The 19072-nt window shown below is 42.5% G+C and overlaps 1 protein-coding gene across 1 annotated transcript; it reads left to right on the top strand.

The window, feature by feature from the left end:
* The first annotated feature begins 81 nt into the window (after positions 1-81).
* On the top strand, positions 82-10897 carry pdpn (podoplanin). Its single transcript, XM_073470298.1, has 4 exons — positions 82-557; positions 7093-7500; positions 7748-7856; positions 9281-10897. Exons 1-4 carry the CDS (start codon positions 494-496, stop codon positions 9285-9287), a joined length of 588 nt encoding a protein of 195 aa, XP_073326399.1. The 5' UTR covers positions 82-493; the 3' UTR covers positions 9288-10897.
* The last annotated feature ends 8175 nt before the right edge of the window (positions 10898-19072 follow it).

The following is a 19072-nucleotide window of genomic DNA, read 5'->3' on the forward strand; positions in this document are numbered from 1 at the left end:
CCCTCCTCCCAACCCAACCTGCCCCCTTGCTCCTCAACCCGCCCAGCCCACCACCACCAGTACCAGCAGCACCCCTCCTCCACTCCCAGCTCAGTCACTCACACACTCTCTTTTCTCTCTCCTGCTGTGTGCCAGTCCCTCTCTCTCTCTCTCCCTCCACTTCCTCAAAGTGGCCAGAGCTCTTCTCTCCTCTCTTGTCCTCTTTACATCCCTCCACCACTCTTTGTCTCCCTCCTCCAGCTGTGAGAGTCAGGCTGCTTGTCTTCTCTTGCAGTTTTAAAGGATCTGTGGCCCAAACTTCTCCTGAAGACTTCGTTTTCTTTCCTGACCTCTTTTTATTTTGGTCATTAACCCTTCCCCTCCGGAGAGGCCGGTCGGTGTGTGTCTGGCGTGTGCGCAGCAGCGTGTGTGAGGGCTCTGGTGTCGTGCTCTTTGCCCCGAAGGGAGTCCCCAAAGGTCGTGACTGAAGTGAAGGACAGACGTTTTCACCACGATGAATGTTCAGCTGCTGCTCCTGTTGGCCCTGGCTGGCCCTTTCTGCGCCTTCACACATGCAAGTAAGTGAAGCCTCTGCTATCACCGTCCTGCTGTTAGCACACTGTGTCCCCTCACTCCCTCTGCCTCCATGTGCCCACACCACTCTTTGTCTGCTTTTAATCCCTGTTTGATTGAACTATAAATCTATTGAATCTGGCTGCTTCCAGAAGGAAGAATAAACTCAATTTTAATGTGTGCCTCTTTTAACTAATGAATTAAATTATTGTGTTCAATTTTTTTCATATATTTTTTTAACATTTTCACTCTTAAATCATCATTGAAAGCTGCCTCTGACAACTGCCATATGTTCCACTGTAACTGAGAATCCCCCTGATGGAAGAGCAAAACTTTGGTTGAAGGTGTTAATTTAACAAAGAGGGGGCGACTCAAATGGTTAGTCTGTGTTGATTTTAAGAAATCCGCCTCCCTCTGTCTCGCTATCTCATTTTTCCCTGTGAGCGCCGGACGAGAGGAAAAGTTTGATTTGCACACACGAGAGAGAGAAATGTGATGTAATAGCGGGAGCTCTGCTGCCTCGTGTCTGTTAATTCTTGGCACTGGCAAAGAGAAGAAAGGAATATCCTTTGGACGGTTCCCAAAACAGTGCTCATACACAGGGAGGGATGGAGGGAGAGGAGGTGGGGGGGTGGCTGTAAACTGTAACATACACCGTGCACATTTAACTGAAAGCTTATCCTCTGTCTCCTCTCACTTTACTCCTGATCTTCTCATTTTCTCTCATGTTGCAACTTCTTTCTTCCTTTTTCCTCTGATTTTTCTCTCTGCAACCATTGCCTCTCTCCCTGTATGTATGTGTTCCCTCTCTTCTTTTCTTTCTACTTCCTTCCTTTGCCTTGACCAGCAGCCTTGTTTGCCCAGAGGAAGCAAGCAGGCACGGTGGGCGTGTGGCTGAGGCCTGAGGGAACTGTAGGGCAGGGCAGGGCTGGTTTGCGTGTGAGTATTAATAGAGAGAGGCTCTATATTTAAGAGGGTCATATGGATGAGAGAGAGGAGCAAAGGACGGGAAGAGAGAGAACACCCGGTACGTGATGAGCTTTAAGAGGCGCCCCACCCTCTTTTCCCCGCATGTTGTTAGACCGTGCGGCGCGCCTCCCCTTGGCATTTACCCATCTTTGGTGGGGTATCAAGCTTTACCACTTGAACCCCCCCTCCACCTTTCCCCCCCGTCTCTTAACAGTCCTCCGCCTTTCTCCAACTCCCCTTCCCCTGCTCCAGCTTGATGGGTCTGGACCCCGGGGGATAGGCTTGGTGTAGACACGGGGGAGCAGAGAGGGGCTGGGACTATTCTTAAACAACAACCTTTACCGGTCGGAGACGACATGCCTGTACCATATCCATAGAGGTTTACTCTAAAAAAGAAAGTCTGAATGATTTGAGCTCAGTGGTCTCAGTTTTGCAAAGCAAAGGTGAAACAAAGAAAATAGCTTCACAAATGGGGTCTTTTAACTCCCTCGCGCCTGCTCACTTAACTAGCAAACTCCATGTATCCTGTAAAACCCTCCACCTCCTCCCTCACACCGCTGCCCCCACCTCCTCTGGTCTCCTCCTTAATGAGTTTTGTCTGCCTCTCTGGGCCTATAACATCGCCGTCACATCTGGCTGCTGAAGGGAGAGGTCAATGCCCTTTGTCCGTGCCCACTTCTAGACTCGAATGTTGCGCTCACGCTCCAAATATGAGACGCATGCCGGTAAAGAGCGTGACGAAAGGGGTACTTCTCACGTCAACTGTGTATCGTTTTGAGAAGAAGAAGAAAAAAACGCTCAGTCATACTTTAAAAAATTTCCACAAGGAGAAAGAAACATCTGTTTATGGAAAGGAGCGTGAGGCCATTTTTGGCCAGCACCGAGCCCTGACGATTCAAGACTAGCAGGGCTTCAGGGTACGGCCCAGAACTCCCTGTGGAGTTTTTTTTTTGTGTACGTATGTGTGTCTCCTCTGTGAGCACTGACACAAATGTCTCATATCTCTAGCACCTACGTGTGTTTCAGGGTGAGACATGGTGCAAGAGAAAGTAAGAAAAAAAAGTAGAGCTGCTGACTAAGGAACACTTACACAACTGGGCGGGTGTTTTATGATGTGGGAGTTGGATTTGAAGGTTAAGAGACATGATTAGAGATACATTAGGAGGCTCGTTTTATAAAAGTAGGTCAGGAGTGTTGCTTTTATCTGAAATTCAAGAGTGATGCCAGACAGTGGTTGCATTTCATGTCATCCCTGCCCTGATTCACTACATTTTAGGAATGTAATCAGACCTGTTAAGCCTAAGATTAAAGGCCCACTTGTGCTCAGTCTGGACCAGTTACTGCCCCTGGCGTCCAGATGTTGCCTGTCCTCCTATCTAAGTTGGACCATGAGGGGAAAAAATGAGTCCCTGTACAAGTGTGGACGCTCATTGTGTTGCGTTGTGATAAGATGGGCTGAGAAAATTCCACTCTTGTCTCCTGCATAAAATCCCCCCACGTGCATTGCATGGCACGCCCCAGTATCTCCACAGCTGACTCCTACTGGCTGAGCGGGGGAGGCCACGCCATGCGGCATCTCATCGTCGCGCAGGGAAGATGGGCAGGGCGCCTATCTCTCTCAGCATTTCCCTCCTCCGGCGCTGCAAAAACATTCCTGGTCTCCAAAGGTGGACACTCTCACACTCCCTCACACCGTCTGAACAAGGACCCTCTCCCTCCCACACAGGACTGTGAATTAGTAGCTGGCTCACACACACAAACGGGGGCCTCGGTGACAGCTGATTGTGATCATAATGGATGGAAGCTGCTACTCCCTCCTTCCTGTCTCGCACTGTATATCGTTGTGTCCCTCCCTCACTCTTTCACTCTCTCTGGAGGTTTATTTATGCCAGGCTGGACTGAAGCCCCACATGGGTGCCTCCACCTCTTTCTCCCAGCTTTTTGCTGTGTTCCTTTGCCCCTTTTAACTCTTTCTGCCTGCCTGCCGCTGTCCCTTCCTGTATATCTACATCCCATCATTCAACCTTGTGTGAGGGAAATTTCAAATCCAGTTTCATTCACAGTTAGAATTACAATGCTGTATTAGTATTTGAATTACTTTTCTTGATACAAACAGTGTCAACACCGTTTGTTTCCCACCTGTTGTGCTCCTATTGTGTCCTGGATGTCGTCTTAAAGTTTCCCCCCACACATTTATTAAGGCATACATAAACTGACTTTGTTTTTGTAGGAAAAAAGTATAATCACCACATTAAAATACCTAAAATGGCACCTACTCATTCTCCCTCATTAAAAATTCGAGTTTAACAGCTCGACACGAAATGTCTCCTACTTCACCGTAAGTGTTTTCTGAACTGGAGGCTTCAAGTTTCCACATCACACTTGTGTTTGCTGAATATTGGACCAGGCTTGGCTTCCAAGCTATTTGTGATGTCACATAGGCCCGCCTCTTAAAATCAGATTTTAAATGAGCACAGAGAACCCTCACACTTTCAGCACTGAATGTGAAAACAGCGTTCTAGTGTCAAAGTCTGCACCTACATCATTCTACAAAGTGAAGCTCAAACATTCATCTGGAGAAACTAGAAGAAAAACACACTTTTGACTGAGTGGGGCTTTAAGAGGAGTGGGGTAGTTTTCAGTGGCCGAGGCAGCCCTAGGTTTACATACATACACATACACACACACACAAACACGTGAACACTTGCCGTATGAACTCATTGCCACTTGCTGACGCTTGTTAATTACCAGGATGATTTCAGGCTGTTTCATGCGAGGAAGCATGTGTGGTCACAATGATGTAATCTTGGGTAAAATGACCTGGGTGCTCCACTGAAAATGTGGAATAATAAGGACAGCGCCGCAGTTACGTAAACGTTTCTCAGTCTAGGATTGAAAGAATGAAAAAAGAGGGACCGCTTCCAACTCTGCTGTGTTTTTACTTGCTGAGGTTTGTGCAGAGCTGAGGGTTTTTAATTTGTCGTCATCATGGGAAGCACAAGTGTGTGCCCTGTACTCAAACCTCTTGTGTTGGTAGAAATCCTCACCAGCTTCAGGGGTCCTGTTTTGGATCTGACCCATGCACTCAAACCCCCCTGAGGATTCATTTACAGACATGCTAACCACTGCACACAGACACACTTCTTCTTGCTGTGAGCAAACCAGAGACCACGTTCACAGTGAAATCAAGCAGCAGAAGGGACACGGGGGCTGCTCCCTCAGAGCTCCCCTCCACCCTCCTGCCCTCCCTTTTCTTTCTCTCCAGGGATTCAGCCTTCTCAAAGGTTTCAGCGGCAACAAACCTCTCCTTAGGGAGTGGCAGGGTCATGGAGAGAAGGGACGGACGAGGAGTGGATTAAAAGGAAAGGAGAGGAGAGAGGATGTAGACCGCAACAGTCTCACTGTGTTACTCACTAATGCAGCTGTAATCGTGATCGTGAGCACAGTGGGGAGGAAATACTACTCTGAGCTAATTGTGGGAACTGTACACATAATGAACCGATTGTTAGAGGAGGTTGAGGGGGCGATTACACATAGCGTATGGCCATACTCTGTGAAGCGCAGACCGTTTTATCATCGCTTACAGACGTTCCAAACAAACAGTCTGAGTTGCCTTTTGAAAATCCCCCCTCTTCTGTACCCTGTGGGAACAAATGTTTTGTTATATTTACCCCCGCCTGTTGCTAATGAACCCGCTAGCCAACTCGGGACTAGGAATAACTACACCGGTTGTTAGACAAGTCCAGTCATTCTTCAGTGTTATTTTTACCCTTGTGAAGTATTCTCTATTATTTCAAGTATTTAGAACAATTCGAGAGAAAACGGGGAGGAAGAGAGCATGATGTCAGTCGCTAAGTTTAGAGACGCTTGTTTCTGGTCTCTAGAGTCAGAAAGTTTTGAGAGAGAAGCAGAAGAAGTGATTTCAGGCCAACATCTTGTCAGTGGAAAGTTAACTGCAGACCGTAATTTTAGTGCCACACTGAAATCTACCTCCTTAATTTCGAAGCAGCGCTGTCCAGGCTGAGCTTTTCAGTTGTGGCTGGGAGGATGATGGGAGGATGGAGCTTGGGTTATTGGAGGGAAATTATTAGGTTGAAGTCAGGCCGCTTCTTAGTCCAGACTTTGATGAAAGACACAAGGGTGAAAACGTGTCTTTATACAGTCACTAAGTATAAAACAAGAGCCTCCATTTTAGTCTTTTGAGCTCTGACAAAACTTGATTTGATTTTCAGCATTCAAATAAGATATTGCAGGATACTTATACATCTTTTTTAATCACGAAGATAGATAAAAAAAAGTTAAAGATGCTTTCAAGATACAATGTCGGACATTTCCTCATCAAGCCTCCCTGAGAAGATTTAGTTCTCGAACGCACGATCAGGCATCGTCCTTGGCAGCCCCACCCTTCAAAGGCTGCACATGTTAAGTGTCTGAGGGTTAACAAGCCATCCCGTGCTCTCTTCACACGTCAGCTGGGAGTGAGGCAGAGGATGTGGCATACCAATACGCTAACGCAGACAGGATGGAGAAGGGGAGGGGTAGGGGTACATTTAATGAAGTCATGGGGCGTGGTGGCCATGCTTTTACGGTAGCCATGTTATAAGTATGAGAAAGAGGAAAGGTCATGTCATCACATCATTATGTCAGGGAGGGATCTAATTATTTACCATATTCATTTTGACCTTTATTGTATCCATACTTAACATTTTGTCCTGCTACTGAACTTAATATAAATGAGGCAGAAAAATGTAAAAGCACACTGTACTGGGTCAATATGAAAAATGATATAGGACTGAACAATCATTCAATATTCTTATTTATTGTCTCTATATCTAAGATTACATATTGAGATCTAATTTAGTTCACAATTTACAATTGTCTTAATTAATAAAGGTTAAATTTGAACACATTCAGGTGTATATCTGTATGTTTCTGTGTTGTAATGCCTGTGAAAACAAATCTATCTCAAGAACAATCAAATCTAAAGGTCACAGTGTCAAAACTGAAATGCACAATACGTTTCATGAAGGTTGTTCAAGGAAAATACAAAATAGATTAACCATTAATTTGACTGCTTGAGCATGGTATCTTTTCTTTTGTAAAAATGATTTTGTAATAATGTGATATTATTTCTTCCATCACTGTGGAAGTGCCCTCTGGGTTGCCCTTCCATTGGAGAAAACAGGATAAAGTGCCCTCTCTTCGCTTTAAATATATCATGACTGTCTGTGCGCTGGTGCCTCCCTGCATACATGTGGTGCCCTTTCTACTTTTTTTCGCCCCTGCCCCTCAAACATCCTGAGTCCACCACTGCCTTCTATAATGTCAAAAGCTTTGTTTGGGAAATCACATACATTACATTTTTGTTTTAAGTGTATTACAACCGATACAGCATTATTTTATGTATTTTGGACATTTTAGAGCTTTAGAGCACTATATATAACCCAAAACATATGACAAAAACAATATACATGTATACAATGACAACAAAAAAATCCACAGCAACAGATTGTACTCCTACATTTACACCTGGATTTGAACCCATCTGTGACGTCTTATTTCTCTCCCCAGGCCCCACAGCTCTCCCTGAAGACCTTGAAGTTGCCACTGAGGCACTAACAGTCATAGCTGATGCTACAGAGTCACTGGTCACTGGTCTTCCTGCAACTGAAGCAGCAGAAGTAGCCCAAGATCAAGTCATAACAGAAGCTGCAACAGAAGCTGCAACAGAAGCTGCAGCAGAAGCTGCAACAGAAGCTGCAACAGAGGCGGCGCCTGCTGTAGTCCTTACTGAGGAGCCTGTCGTAGAAACAGAAGCGCCTGTTGCCTCTACGGCTGGAGCACCAGAACAGCTTATCACCGAGGCTCCTGTTGTGGAGACCGCTGCCCCCCCTGAGGAAGCTGAGAAGGAGGACCCGCTTGTGGTGGCGACGTCACCCACCCAAACAGAGGAAGACTGGATCCACATTGACGTTGAAGGTGAGGATTGTTTGAAGACAGGTGTTATTATTGACTGATATGAGGGGGTTTAAAAGTCACACACAGGCCTTAAATCTCTCCATATATGACTGTTCTCCCTCTTTTGCCTTACACGTTATTCTCCCTTTCACAGATGTTATTGATCTTCTCAAAGATAGATGGCATGTGATTCACTTACACATATAACATGAAGAGTAGCAATATCAAAAGCTAAACATTGATTCACTCTCGTCTTTCTGTCCCACAGACGTCCTGTCATCTGGCCAGGTAGCCGGCATCGTGATTGGCGCTCTGTTGGCAGTTGTCATTCTCGTCGCCGTGGTGATTGCTGCCGTCAGGAGGATGGGCAAATACTCGTAAGTACCTCACCTCCAGCGGCTGAATCCACGTGAATACAGACAGTTAAATAAACGTTGTGCAGTGAGTCATCACTTCTGGCTCCCTCTAAATATGGAGTGAAACAGCATGAGCTTTTAGTCATCACGGACACATCCTGTGATGAAATAACACAGGCAGTGATGTAATGGGTCCAGAGGAGAGAGAGTTGTTCTGTGTGATAAGATGACCTCGCATGCCCAACACAAACTGGTAGCATTTTGACCATAATTGGTCTCTGCTGTTAAACACATTTGAAAGTCGACCTATCTTCATGAGAGTAAAAGAGGTCCATTCAAGTGACAGTGTTCCCACGAAGCACTGCCTCCCCTCTGAGAATACTGTCTTGAGCTGCATGTCTTGCTAATGATGAATGTTTCTTGTGTCACAGGTCTGCCAAGAACAAAAGACCAACCAAAAAAGAGAGCATTATGGTTTCTGTAAATGTCTATTTGATTCTTTCAGCTAATTGTTATAACCCTTTGCCCATCATGATCCTAATTCATGTAAAATGTGTAACAGATGTCTTTTCCCCCAAGAAAAAACTCACATGAGTTTGATGCTTGTTGCTGCTTTTTCTTCTGACGCAGAGCCTCATGGCCTGAGGAGGAAAAATTGGGCATTCATGGTGACAAGTGGCTCTATTTGGCCTTGAAATTGGCTTGTTTATTGACTCAGTGTCTGTCTATGTGGCCAGTGGTCATCAAGCAGGCTAGTTTTTATTTCAACAGAGGGGTTGTGTTTGTCAGAAGTGGAGCAGCAACACAAAGTCCTCAACTTCTGTTTGTTTTCTAATTATCAGTCTTTCTATTTTGGTTTATTTGCCTATTTACAGTTTATTTCACAGTGTATCATCTTAAAGGTCCTATATTATGCTCATTTTCAGGATCATACTTTAACTTTAAGAGGTTTACATGCTTTAATGTGCAAAAAACACATTATTTTTCTCATGACCTAACTGTGGATTGAGCATTTTGATACTTTCACAGTATTTATAGAGCAACTGCAACCTGCTTTATAAGAAAAAAAAAAATACATGAAAATCTCACCTCCTACAAAATGGGACCTTTAAGATCTTTGCTGACTTAAGTTACGCTCTGAAAGGGGCAAAAGTAGTCCAAAACTAATCTTGTCAACTCCCAAACAACATGCCTTTAAAAGAAAATGTCTCAATTTTTTAAGGTTTTGATAAACACGTCTCTTATATAACCCTTGTGTTGTTTCGTTTCTGTATATTTACCTATATTTTTAATCTTTTAATTGAATCTACAAACCAGCTTTTTTTCACCACCCATTTTGTTGGTGTCCATGTGCCCTTATTGTGGAGAAATTTAATTTACACAATGAAATGACACTACTTTTTCAACTACAAACTGACTCTTTTTAATTTTTTTTTATCCCACAGCCCCTGAGGAAAAAGCAGGCCAAGCAGCAGGAGCGTGCAAAGTTCTGGAAATTCTGAACTACTGAGCCGTGACGCCATTTCCGATCATTAAACCAAGCACGACACCAGAACTAAACTAATCTAACCAGGACTCTGGACTGTTGCCAAAAAAACGAGAGGGGGAAGGGAGGCTTGTGTGTGTTTATGTATGTACTGTATGTATGTGAGACAAGAGGGGCTACATGAGCAAACATCCTCACCTCCCCCCCGCTACCTCCCTGACCTCCCCCACCCCCCACCCCTCCTGGAGCCGCTGATATAAAAGGCTCCGTCCTCCCCTATGCCCTCGGAGAGAACAAATCAAGGTGACAGCAGGATGTCGCCAAGAATTTTCAGGCCTTTTCAAATGCATTTTGTTAGAAAAAAAAAAGACAAAGGGAGAAAGAACAGTAGGGGATTATCTGACATCTAGGGGTAAAATCTCTCCTTTAAAGAGTGGTTTAGATTTGCATGGATGTTTGAGAGGAAAATACTGACAAACCTAAAGGAAATTAAGCACACAAGGACGGTGGGAGCAGCAGAGACTGCTACAAATTCCACAGGATGTATATACAATGCAAGGGGACTACATAGTATACAGCTGATGACTTTCTCATATGTTGCATAGGCTAGCATTTGATATTATGGAATACACAGTACATACAAGCTATTGTTGTGGCTAACAGACCTTTAAAGCACCCCTGAGCACCAGTAAAAACCCTTTTTCTCACGTAGCCAGAATCCCACATGACATTTCGGCCAACTGTATGAAGCACCGTGTGCAGAAGTTGTTTTCGACATGACACTCATGAGCTCTGAGGGGGCTAGCATGAGGCTAACGGGAAAGGAAAAAAAAAGAGCACCCTCATTTGCAAGAGTAACGTGACATTCTGCCCACTTTAACACTGACATATAAAAACCTAATACATATCTGTGAAATTTAGCAGAAGGGTTTGTGCCACTGTCTCTGGTATTCTCTAGGTAGTTAGGAGGATTTTAACTTTTGAAGTGCATTATTAATGTGAATTGACTGTACTTTTTAACTGCCACCCATTCCAAAAAAGAACAGCTTTGATGACTTCTGGCTCGTTCCTTATAAAGGCTTACACACAGCTAGCAGTTATTAGACATAGTGATAGCATTGTGTTGACAATGAATCCATAGTACTTCTGTTAATAGTTACCAGAACAAGCCATCCAGTCTTTAATTTGTGCTAACCCCAGATTGCGTGCACAGGACGACATTTTATAGTTGCACTTAGTTTTAGTGCACAAAGTTAGGCAGCAATGCCCCCTTTTTTTGTTATTTTTTGCAACTGTAAGTGTGCTAAATGGGTGTACAAATAATGAAGTCTCAGCTTAGCTCCGCTTGCTTTACAAACTCGTTTAATACGTGCACTGAATGAGTGATGTAATGTTTAATGAATAGGCTTTAGACACTGCAAATGTTTGCAACGACATGTTTGTTTCCTCCCTTCTGCTTTGCCACATATTATCAGTCTTCTAGGTCTTTAATTTGTGCCATCTGATTTGTTTGAACCATTTTAATTTAATTGCAGTGTTTCTTGTTCATATTGTTTCAATAAAAAACTGAAAACACTCCGCAGAGTACGTCTCTCTCTTTCTCCCCTCTTTTGCCTTTTTGTGTGTGAGAACATCCCTCAATACCTTTTTATAATAGCTGTTTATTCTCAGCAGACATTCCATTAATTAGATCACGTAGTTAACGTGGAAACGCCTAAAAGTCAACACATTCCTGAGCAGCACTGTATTAAGTCTTGAGTCAGGCCGAAATACTCGAGACAGTTAAAATCGCATGACACTTATTTTCTATTTCCAAGTGCAATCCACTCATCATTAACAAGCTTCCACGCGGGCAGCATCCAGTCCACTCTGATTGGCTCATTCAAGTAATGCTTCAAATTTGAAAAAAAAACAACCCCTTTTCAGCAGGGAGACAAACAGCACCAAATATGGAGGAACATATGGCCTCGGACCGTTGAGTCGGTTGAGACCTCTGACAGTTAGGTGTGTTTTTTATGTCATGTTGTGGACTTTTTCATACAGTGCTGTTAAGCTGAGGCAAGGCTCCAACAGTAGGCTGCGAGTTGCACAGAGATGCTCTGTGTCTGGCTTCCTCTCCTCCGTGTGGTTTTAGGCACAGGCCCAACGCCCACCTCCCCAGCCTCTGCCCCACCGGCGAGCTTCATAACTCTCTTTAGCTCACTCTCGCGCCTCAGACTGCTGGGAACAATGGAGTCTTTTGAGAGGGGCAGATGGAGAGGCTGTGGGCCGTGGCTGTGAAGCTGCTCGCCAGCAGCTCCCTCTCTCCCCTACAGCAAAGGGGAATTCTGTACATCGCTGCAGGGTGGGGTCACTTCCTGGGTGGGCACAGCATCGATCATGTGCATTTACACACACACACGCACACTTAGAAATACTCTAAAAGAGACCAAAATTACTTACTCTGTACCTCAGTTGAACACATGTTAAACCTATCACAGCAGTCATGCTCCAGCAAAATGTCCCAGCAGAAGCAGCTATTAGGAAATACTTTAAGAGTGTGTGATTCACTGAGAGTCTCAGTCACATTCATGACACACACAGGTCTGTCTCATATTTAATTATCAGACTCAAAAACCGCTTTCTCATGAGGTGTGCTGGCATAAATATGAGCCGAGTGTGCGAAAGCTCTGCATATTCACGTGTTTGTGTGTGTCTGGGCTGTACATGCTATGAGCTGTATAAACATACACGATGTACTGTATGAGCCTATATGTGCACACATGAAATAAATCCCAGTGAGTTTAGTCACTACACGAAGTTCCCCCTCCCCACTCTTTTCCCTCATCTGGAGCTGACTGAAAAACGGGGAAGGAAGAAGCTGCACAGCTCCAGCAGACAGACACATGAGGAAATATCTTTCCCTCTAAATAAAACCAGACCGGTGTATTTTGATTAACACAAGAATGTGTGTTTACATGTATTTTTCTCTGTGCAGTGGGAACCAGAAATAGCAGGTTACTTATAGCTGACTGTGAGCTGTCTGTTATATTCCGCACAGGAGAAACCAGTGGTCTGGACTGGTCTTCATTTTTAATGGTAGGAAAACTGTTGGTGCCGACTCAGCAAGTTATAATCCTAGCAGTGTAAAGAAAGCACAGACTGTATAACAATGGAGGAATGAGGTTTTTCCGAATGCAGGGCTTAATATAAACACCAGGCATCCGGCTAATTCTGTTACATTTGTTTTTGGCAGTTGATGCCATCTTTCCTACAAGATGTTTTCCCTTGTAGCCTATCAATACGTACTTTAATTCAAAAAAACAAGTACAGGTCCAGTGTGAATATAATATTCAGAATTGTGTTAATAAGTGTGTCACCTGAAACTAAGAATCATTTTCATTAGCTAAGAATAAGCCCTTTATATCTACAGAGGGAGCAGATCCTCTTCCACAAAGTCCGCCATGTTGCACTGCCATGTTTCTAGAGCAGCGACAGAACGGACAAACAAAACATTGGCTCTAGAGCGGACTAGAGAGGTGTTTTTTGCATTTTTAGTGGCAACTTGTTGAAGTAGGGGAGTGTGAGATGAGAGGTATTCAGTCAGGTGCAATCTGCAACCATACAGCTAGTTTTCACTAAATCCAACACACTGGACCTTTAGATCAACAGAAAATTACAATGGAAAAGGTTGAAATTGACAAATAACAAAAAGAAAATCTACAACAAGTACAATCATCATCATCAAGTACTTCATTGAAAAAAAGTAATTCCCGCAAATATTTTTTTATTTGTATTTCTTTATTTATTTTTACATCTGCATTGATTTATTTAAAAAAAGTTGATGTTTTGGTCACAAAGACGTTTCTCAAGGAAAGGTTTCTTGAGAAATGTCAACCTTTTTTAAATTACCAATAAAACCTTGGGTATCTGCACTGTGTGTAGCAATTAAGTGGTACCGTGGTTTTGCTTTTCCTTACTGTTATGTGGCCAAAGATCTCACAACACTGATTATTAGCCTGGATCAAAGAACAAGTCGGGTTGTCGCATTTTCCTCCTTTCTTTTTATTTTATGCAATTACTCACAACAAAAATTATAAATGCACTACTTTGGCTCTGATGCAACATACAGTCTGCAACTAGAGGGACTAGTAACTACAGTGCCTCCAAAATGTCTTGGAGTGGAAGTATGAAGTACCAGAAAATGAAAATACTCAAGTATAAGTACCTCAAAATTGTACTTAAGTATAATACTTGAGTAAATTCACATAGCAACATTCCATCACTGTACGCAACTGCATTATTCAGTTTGCAACACATAATTACTTTGACATTTTCCCCAAATTGATAAATTAAAGGACAAAACCAAAACAACTAAGTGTTGATTCATCTGGTGTTTCCAGTTTTCAGCGCCATCTCATTGGGATATGATGTATTAATACACAAAAATAGATCCCTCTTACATATATGTTTGAAAATATCCATCTATTCTCTAAATCACTTTTCTTCTTACAGTTTTTGGAGCCTTATAAGAAGAGAGGACATGCAAAAGGCCTCAGCTGGCCAGGACCCTCTTGCTAATATCATGTCACTGTATCAGAAACAGTTTGAGAACATCAAATGGCCTCAATTCAGTGTCTGTATAAAACCACTATCTGGGACGTGATGTTCTTGTTTGACAAAATGCATTTGCAGTTTCAACTTGACAGTTTATTTAGTTTCACAGGAAGTGATTTGATAGTTGTATTATTGTTACAGACACAAAGAAGTACTTTGAATATTTACAATGGACAAGACACTAGTATAAACAAGCAGCAGTTTTCTCCATGTGTGTTTATGTCTGAACCCTTCAGTATTCATGTCCGGAGGTGACAGGAATGCCATCCTACAGTGATTGGAGCTCTGTAGCAGTGTGTGTATGTCTACTTGCGTGCAAGGAGCGCCATATGTCAAGCCTGTAGAGCGCAGGGGTTTGTGATGTCACGAGATAAATGTCAGCCTATAGGCCAGTGGGCTTTGAGTGCCGCAGACAGCTGGGTGGATGGAGAGGGTGGGGCAGGGGTGGAAGGGGGCGAGGGGTGGGAGGGGGATAAAGTTGGGTGACAGTGTGTTTGTGTGTGTGGTGCAGATACAGTGGGGATGATGCAAGGAATAGCCGAATTTGCTTGTGTGTGACTGTGTGTGACTTGAAGACAGTGAAAAGGGAGAAGGATTGATGATGTGTGTATGTGTGTACAGTATCTTGCATATGGTGTGCTGCTATATGGGGTCAGGGTGCTTCTTTTAATGTGTGTGTATGTGTGTGTGTGTGGTGTGTGTGTGTGTGTGTGTGTGTGTGTGTGTGTGTGTGTGTGTGTGTGTGTGTGTGCAGAAGTGAGAAGGGGCAGTGATTCCGGAGGACACATGTGTGTTTATTGGACTTTGAGGAATTATTGGCATGGGTGTGGTTTGTGTGTGTGTGTGTGTGTGTGTGTGTGTGTGTGTGTGTGTGTACTGTCAGTACATAAATACACAGTACAGAGGGCTACAGTTGTGTGCACTTATGTAAAGTATCATGTGTTTTTGCACTGAACAGTTTGTATTTGTGCTCCGACATGCTCACATTTACATGTTCTTCCCTGCACATCTGGCGTCCCACGACATGAAGCAATAAAATTTGACTTCGTCCCAGTGACATGACATGTTGTCTGATCACAGGCGAGGCTTTGTCTGTGCTGGGTGGCACACATTTTCTATAAGGGGCCCTTATTGTTTCATACCAAAGCCCTGCTCACTGATCCTCCAGATACACAGACACGTTGTGAACCACCTCTCCCTCTTTGTCTCTCTTGTTCTATATGTTCATGTGGATGGTGAATGATTCATTGTGCACAGAGTCATTAGCACGAACCGGCGCCCACTGCCACAGGATACGTTGCCATGCATGTAATCTGGGGCACACTTTGTCTCAATTTACTCTCACAATGTCTCAGTTTCCTGTTTGTTTTAAATTTGTCCCCAAGAAAAGTAACAACTTTTAGAGCTTTGGTGTGGTTAAACTTTTTAAAAAAAATAGTTTTGTTCTTAATTTATGTTCATTCCCATTTTTGTTGTGTTATAAATTGCAAAGGTGACCACGAGAACCAAACATCCAACTTAGATCATACAGTAGTTACAACACTAATACAGCATACATACACATGCCTGCAGAGCCCACCTCTCAAATACACAGTCATAAATGTGAAAAATATTATAACATGGTCTGTATGCATAAATGGTAAGTCTCATTACAGTTGGCAGTGATGCAATATAATCACCTGGAGAGAAACAGGAAATTAATCATATAAAAAGGGGGGAAAGTACATTCTCACAAAAGCTTATATATGAGACATCCCCTGTTCTATTCTCTTAAATGTCAGCTGCCTTTTGAAAGATGTACTATCTATATCTAACCATGATGCAACAGAGTACAATTTCTGATAAACCTGTAGGGGAGACAAGGGATGGCTGTGACATGTTTTGTTTCTAACTACTCCGACTATATCACAGAATTTATTAACTGAAACCAATGTTTGTTTACAATAACTTCTGGGTAGAAAAAACTCTGCATCATGCACAAGCTTACATACAATTTAATTGTTTTTTTTCCATGATATTATTTTAGTTTCCATCGCATTCATCCAAAATGCATGTTTGAAGCTTTTTATCTCATTAATAGCAACACTTTCACTTTCAAATTTAAATTGGAGACCTAATTTACCTGTTGGGCCACAGATTAAAGAAAATTAAAGCTTGAGTTTAATTGAAAACTAGCAGTTGATCTGAGTTGTCACTGTTGGATAGATATCAAAGACCTAGCAAACCAACACAGTGCATCAAATAACCACAGCAGAAACATCAGATAGGTTGGATTATTGTGATTTAAGGTGCAATATGTAAGAATTTACCACCTGTCAAAGGTCACTCCAAACAAATATGTGGCAACACATCCAAAATAAAAGAGTTTCCTGATTTCACATATCCCCTTAATACTAATAGACCGCTAGATGTCAACCTGGAAGAGGGTGTTGTTGGCGACACGATGTTATAGTAATTTGGTCGATACTAAGAGTTCCACTGTTACAACCTGCCCCGATACAGGGGTAAGTCGCAACACAACCTGGGGCTACTTGTGTCATTAAGAGTCAAGAAATAAAAATTGTTACCAAACCACAAAGTATAGATGTTTATAGTGCCTGAGAACCAATCAGGACATGCCCATGACTTGTAACCTCGTGTTTGAGGTTGTACTTCACCGTAAATTGATATGCAAACTTCCTGACCCAAAGGAAAGTAAAAATAGTGCCTGATTACACACTGATACATACACTGGTAACTGATTACTTAGGTTTGCCTTGTTGACCTGCTACCGGTCAGATGCTCTTCACTACTTCACATGGAGTGAGTCCAGAATAAGTCTGCTGCCTCACCAGTCAAGATATCGGCTTGCTGCACATTGAAGACTGATTGCCGTGATAGCCCACAAGCAACAGACCTTACTGTCTTTTCCAGCCTGACCTCATCTGATGCAGATTTTAGCACATGCGGCGCAAACACACCTCTATCAGTTTTTATCCCTGTCAGCCATTGCTTAGCCAGCTGTAGCATCATGGTTTAAAACTGGCATAGATGAGATGCCTTGCATTTCACCCAACAGGCTGTTCAGTAAAACATGTACAAAATTCTAACTCCAGCAGTATCAGTTTTAATCTAAATATATACGTAATTTCTCAGCTGAAAGTGTGTGTTTTGGATCAAAAATGTGCATACTTCTTCACACAGCTATGAGAGTTCAAATGCAAGACCAGGAAGGAAATGGTCATACATGAAACTGATCACATTAATCATGTCATCCCTTCTTGGCAAAAGTGCTGTTACAATGATCTCCAGTCTCCCCTATATATATTAAACTGCTTTCAGTTTGAGCAAAAGTCATTCCTACTGTATGACAGACTTTGACTGCTTAGCCATGTGTGTAACACGGCTTCCAGGCGGTCAGCACCTGCTTATACGATGATTTGACGTATGTGTCTGACCAGCAGACCCAATTGTGAGCTGCTCGTCATAATTCCACAGCTGCAATTGCCATCAACAGTGAACGACATGCTGGAGCCTTGGGCATGTCCAGAGTGAGTCGCTATGACGAGTTATAAATAAACATAATCATGGTCAACTTGCCACTACATTAACTCTGCGTGAGAATCTTACACCATCTAACAACACATTTTGTTCCTCAAGAGCTCATCGCATAGCACTATGAAAGCAACTGTACTGGAAAGTTTGGGTTGAATCTAAAATACAGAGCGAGGGAAAAGCCTGAGCAGACAGAGGCCTGTTGTTTATGATCTTTCATTATAGCTCACTGGAAGGCTGGCATGTAGTTTGATAGCGAAACACCACTCAGCCTACATACCATGCATGTGCCATGAGAACACCACCCTTGTGCTGCACAATGTCACAGATGTATACGTGGGGTCTGGTGAACTCCTACATATCCTCTCAAAGAATGTCTTTTACTCTGGTATGATTCTGGAGGTGGAAATACGGCCATGTGAAACCAGCGGGTAGCTTTCTATCAGTGTAGGTGTGAGCTTTATATGAGATGGTGCCTTGTGATTCAATTGACAATTGTTGGGGGAAAACAGAGAACTGGTCAGGGGGAGAGAACACATACTGGAGCACATCATAAATCCTCGTTCTGTCTGCTCAGTTTGACTTCTGTTTTCTCAACAGCTGTGAAACAGACATGACAATGGGGATTCAGGATATTGACATATGGCTTCGCTATAACATCAGAATTAAAATTTCCATTGAACTTGAACATATGTGTGCAAGATGAAATTACTTTCAAGGAAAAAGTGTGTGCATGTATGTAGATTGAAATAAAATGGCCTTCGGTTGTCTTGACTTTTAAGTAACTTCTTTTGTGGAGAGGTTTACAATATAGTGATCATCTGGTTGTCTATTTAGTATATTTGAAAATAATCTCAATACTACTATATGCTACAATTGACAATATAGTTAAACCATTAATATTGTAAGACAGTAATATTACACATTTTAAAACGTATATTTCAGGTAAACAACACAGCAAAGCTTTTCCCTCCTTCTATCTGCTAGCTTTATCATCTTTTCTTTATGATATAGCGCCCTCTACAGGCCAGATTAATACACTGCAAGGACAGAGTCTGTTCAGAAATGAAACATGATTTATGGTTGAGTTCTTACAAAATTCAAGAATTTAAATTTAAATTTAAATAAATTATTTTTTATTATTATTAAAATGTATTTATTTTTCGCATATTTGATAACTCAAATGCATTTTTGAGAATGTAAAGTTGTAGGTAACCAAGGTTAAAAACTCATAAGTAAAATCATCATGTAACCGACAGGTAAAAGAAGGTTACTGTTTCAATGTGGAGCTTGTTCTGTTTTTTCAGACGCACAAAAAAAATAATAATTGAAATAATAAAAACAAGTTAGCTGGAGACAGCATTAATATTTGTAATTTCTTTGATGCATGACTGTGATATCTCAGCATGCAGCATAACATTATCATGAAACAGTTTGTACAGCCTGTCAATGATGCTTCTCATTTCAGTCTGAGGTGACTGCTTCTTCTGCTGTGATGTTTTTTTTCTTCTTCTTCTTCTTCTTCCAGCGCTTCAACAAACTTGTTGCTGATTGGTCCGAATTTAACATCCACATTCTCTGACCAATCACAACGCCAGAACCTTGTAGGTGCATTAGGGAA

The sequence above is a fragment of the Pagrus major genome, chromosome 7, assembly GCF_040436345.1.
Source record: "Pagrus major chromosome 7, Pma_NU_1.0".
In the NCBI taxonomy this organism is placed as follows: domain Eukaryota; kingdom Metazoa; phylum Chordata; class Actinopteri; order Spariformes; family Sparidae; genus Pagrus; species Pagrus major.

Excerpts from the sequence above, each read along its gene's own strand:
- pdpn (XM_073470298.1), top strand. The coding sequence starts at position 494 with ATGAATGTTCAGCTGCTGCTCCTGTTGGCCCTGGCTGGCCCTTTCTGC. Across the intron at positions 558-7,092 it reads CTGCGCCTTCACACATGCAA|GCCCCACAGCTCTCCCTGAA; the intron begins GTAAGTGAAGCC and ends TTCTCTCCCCAG. Across the intron at positions 7,501-7,747 it reads GATCCACATTGACGTTGAAG|ACGTCCTGTCATCTGGCCAG; the intron begins GTGAGGATTGTT and ends TCTGTCCCACAG.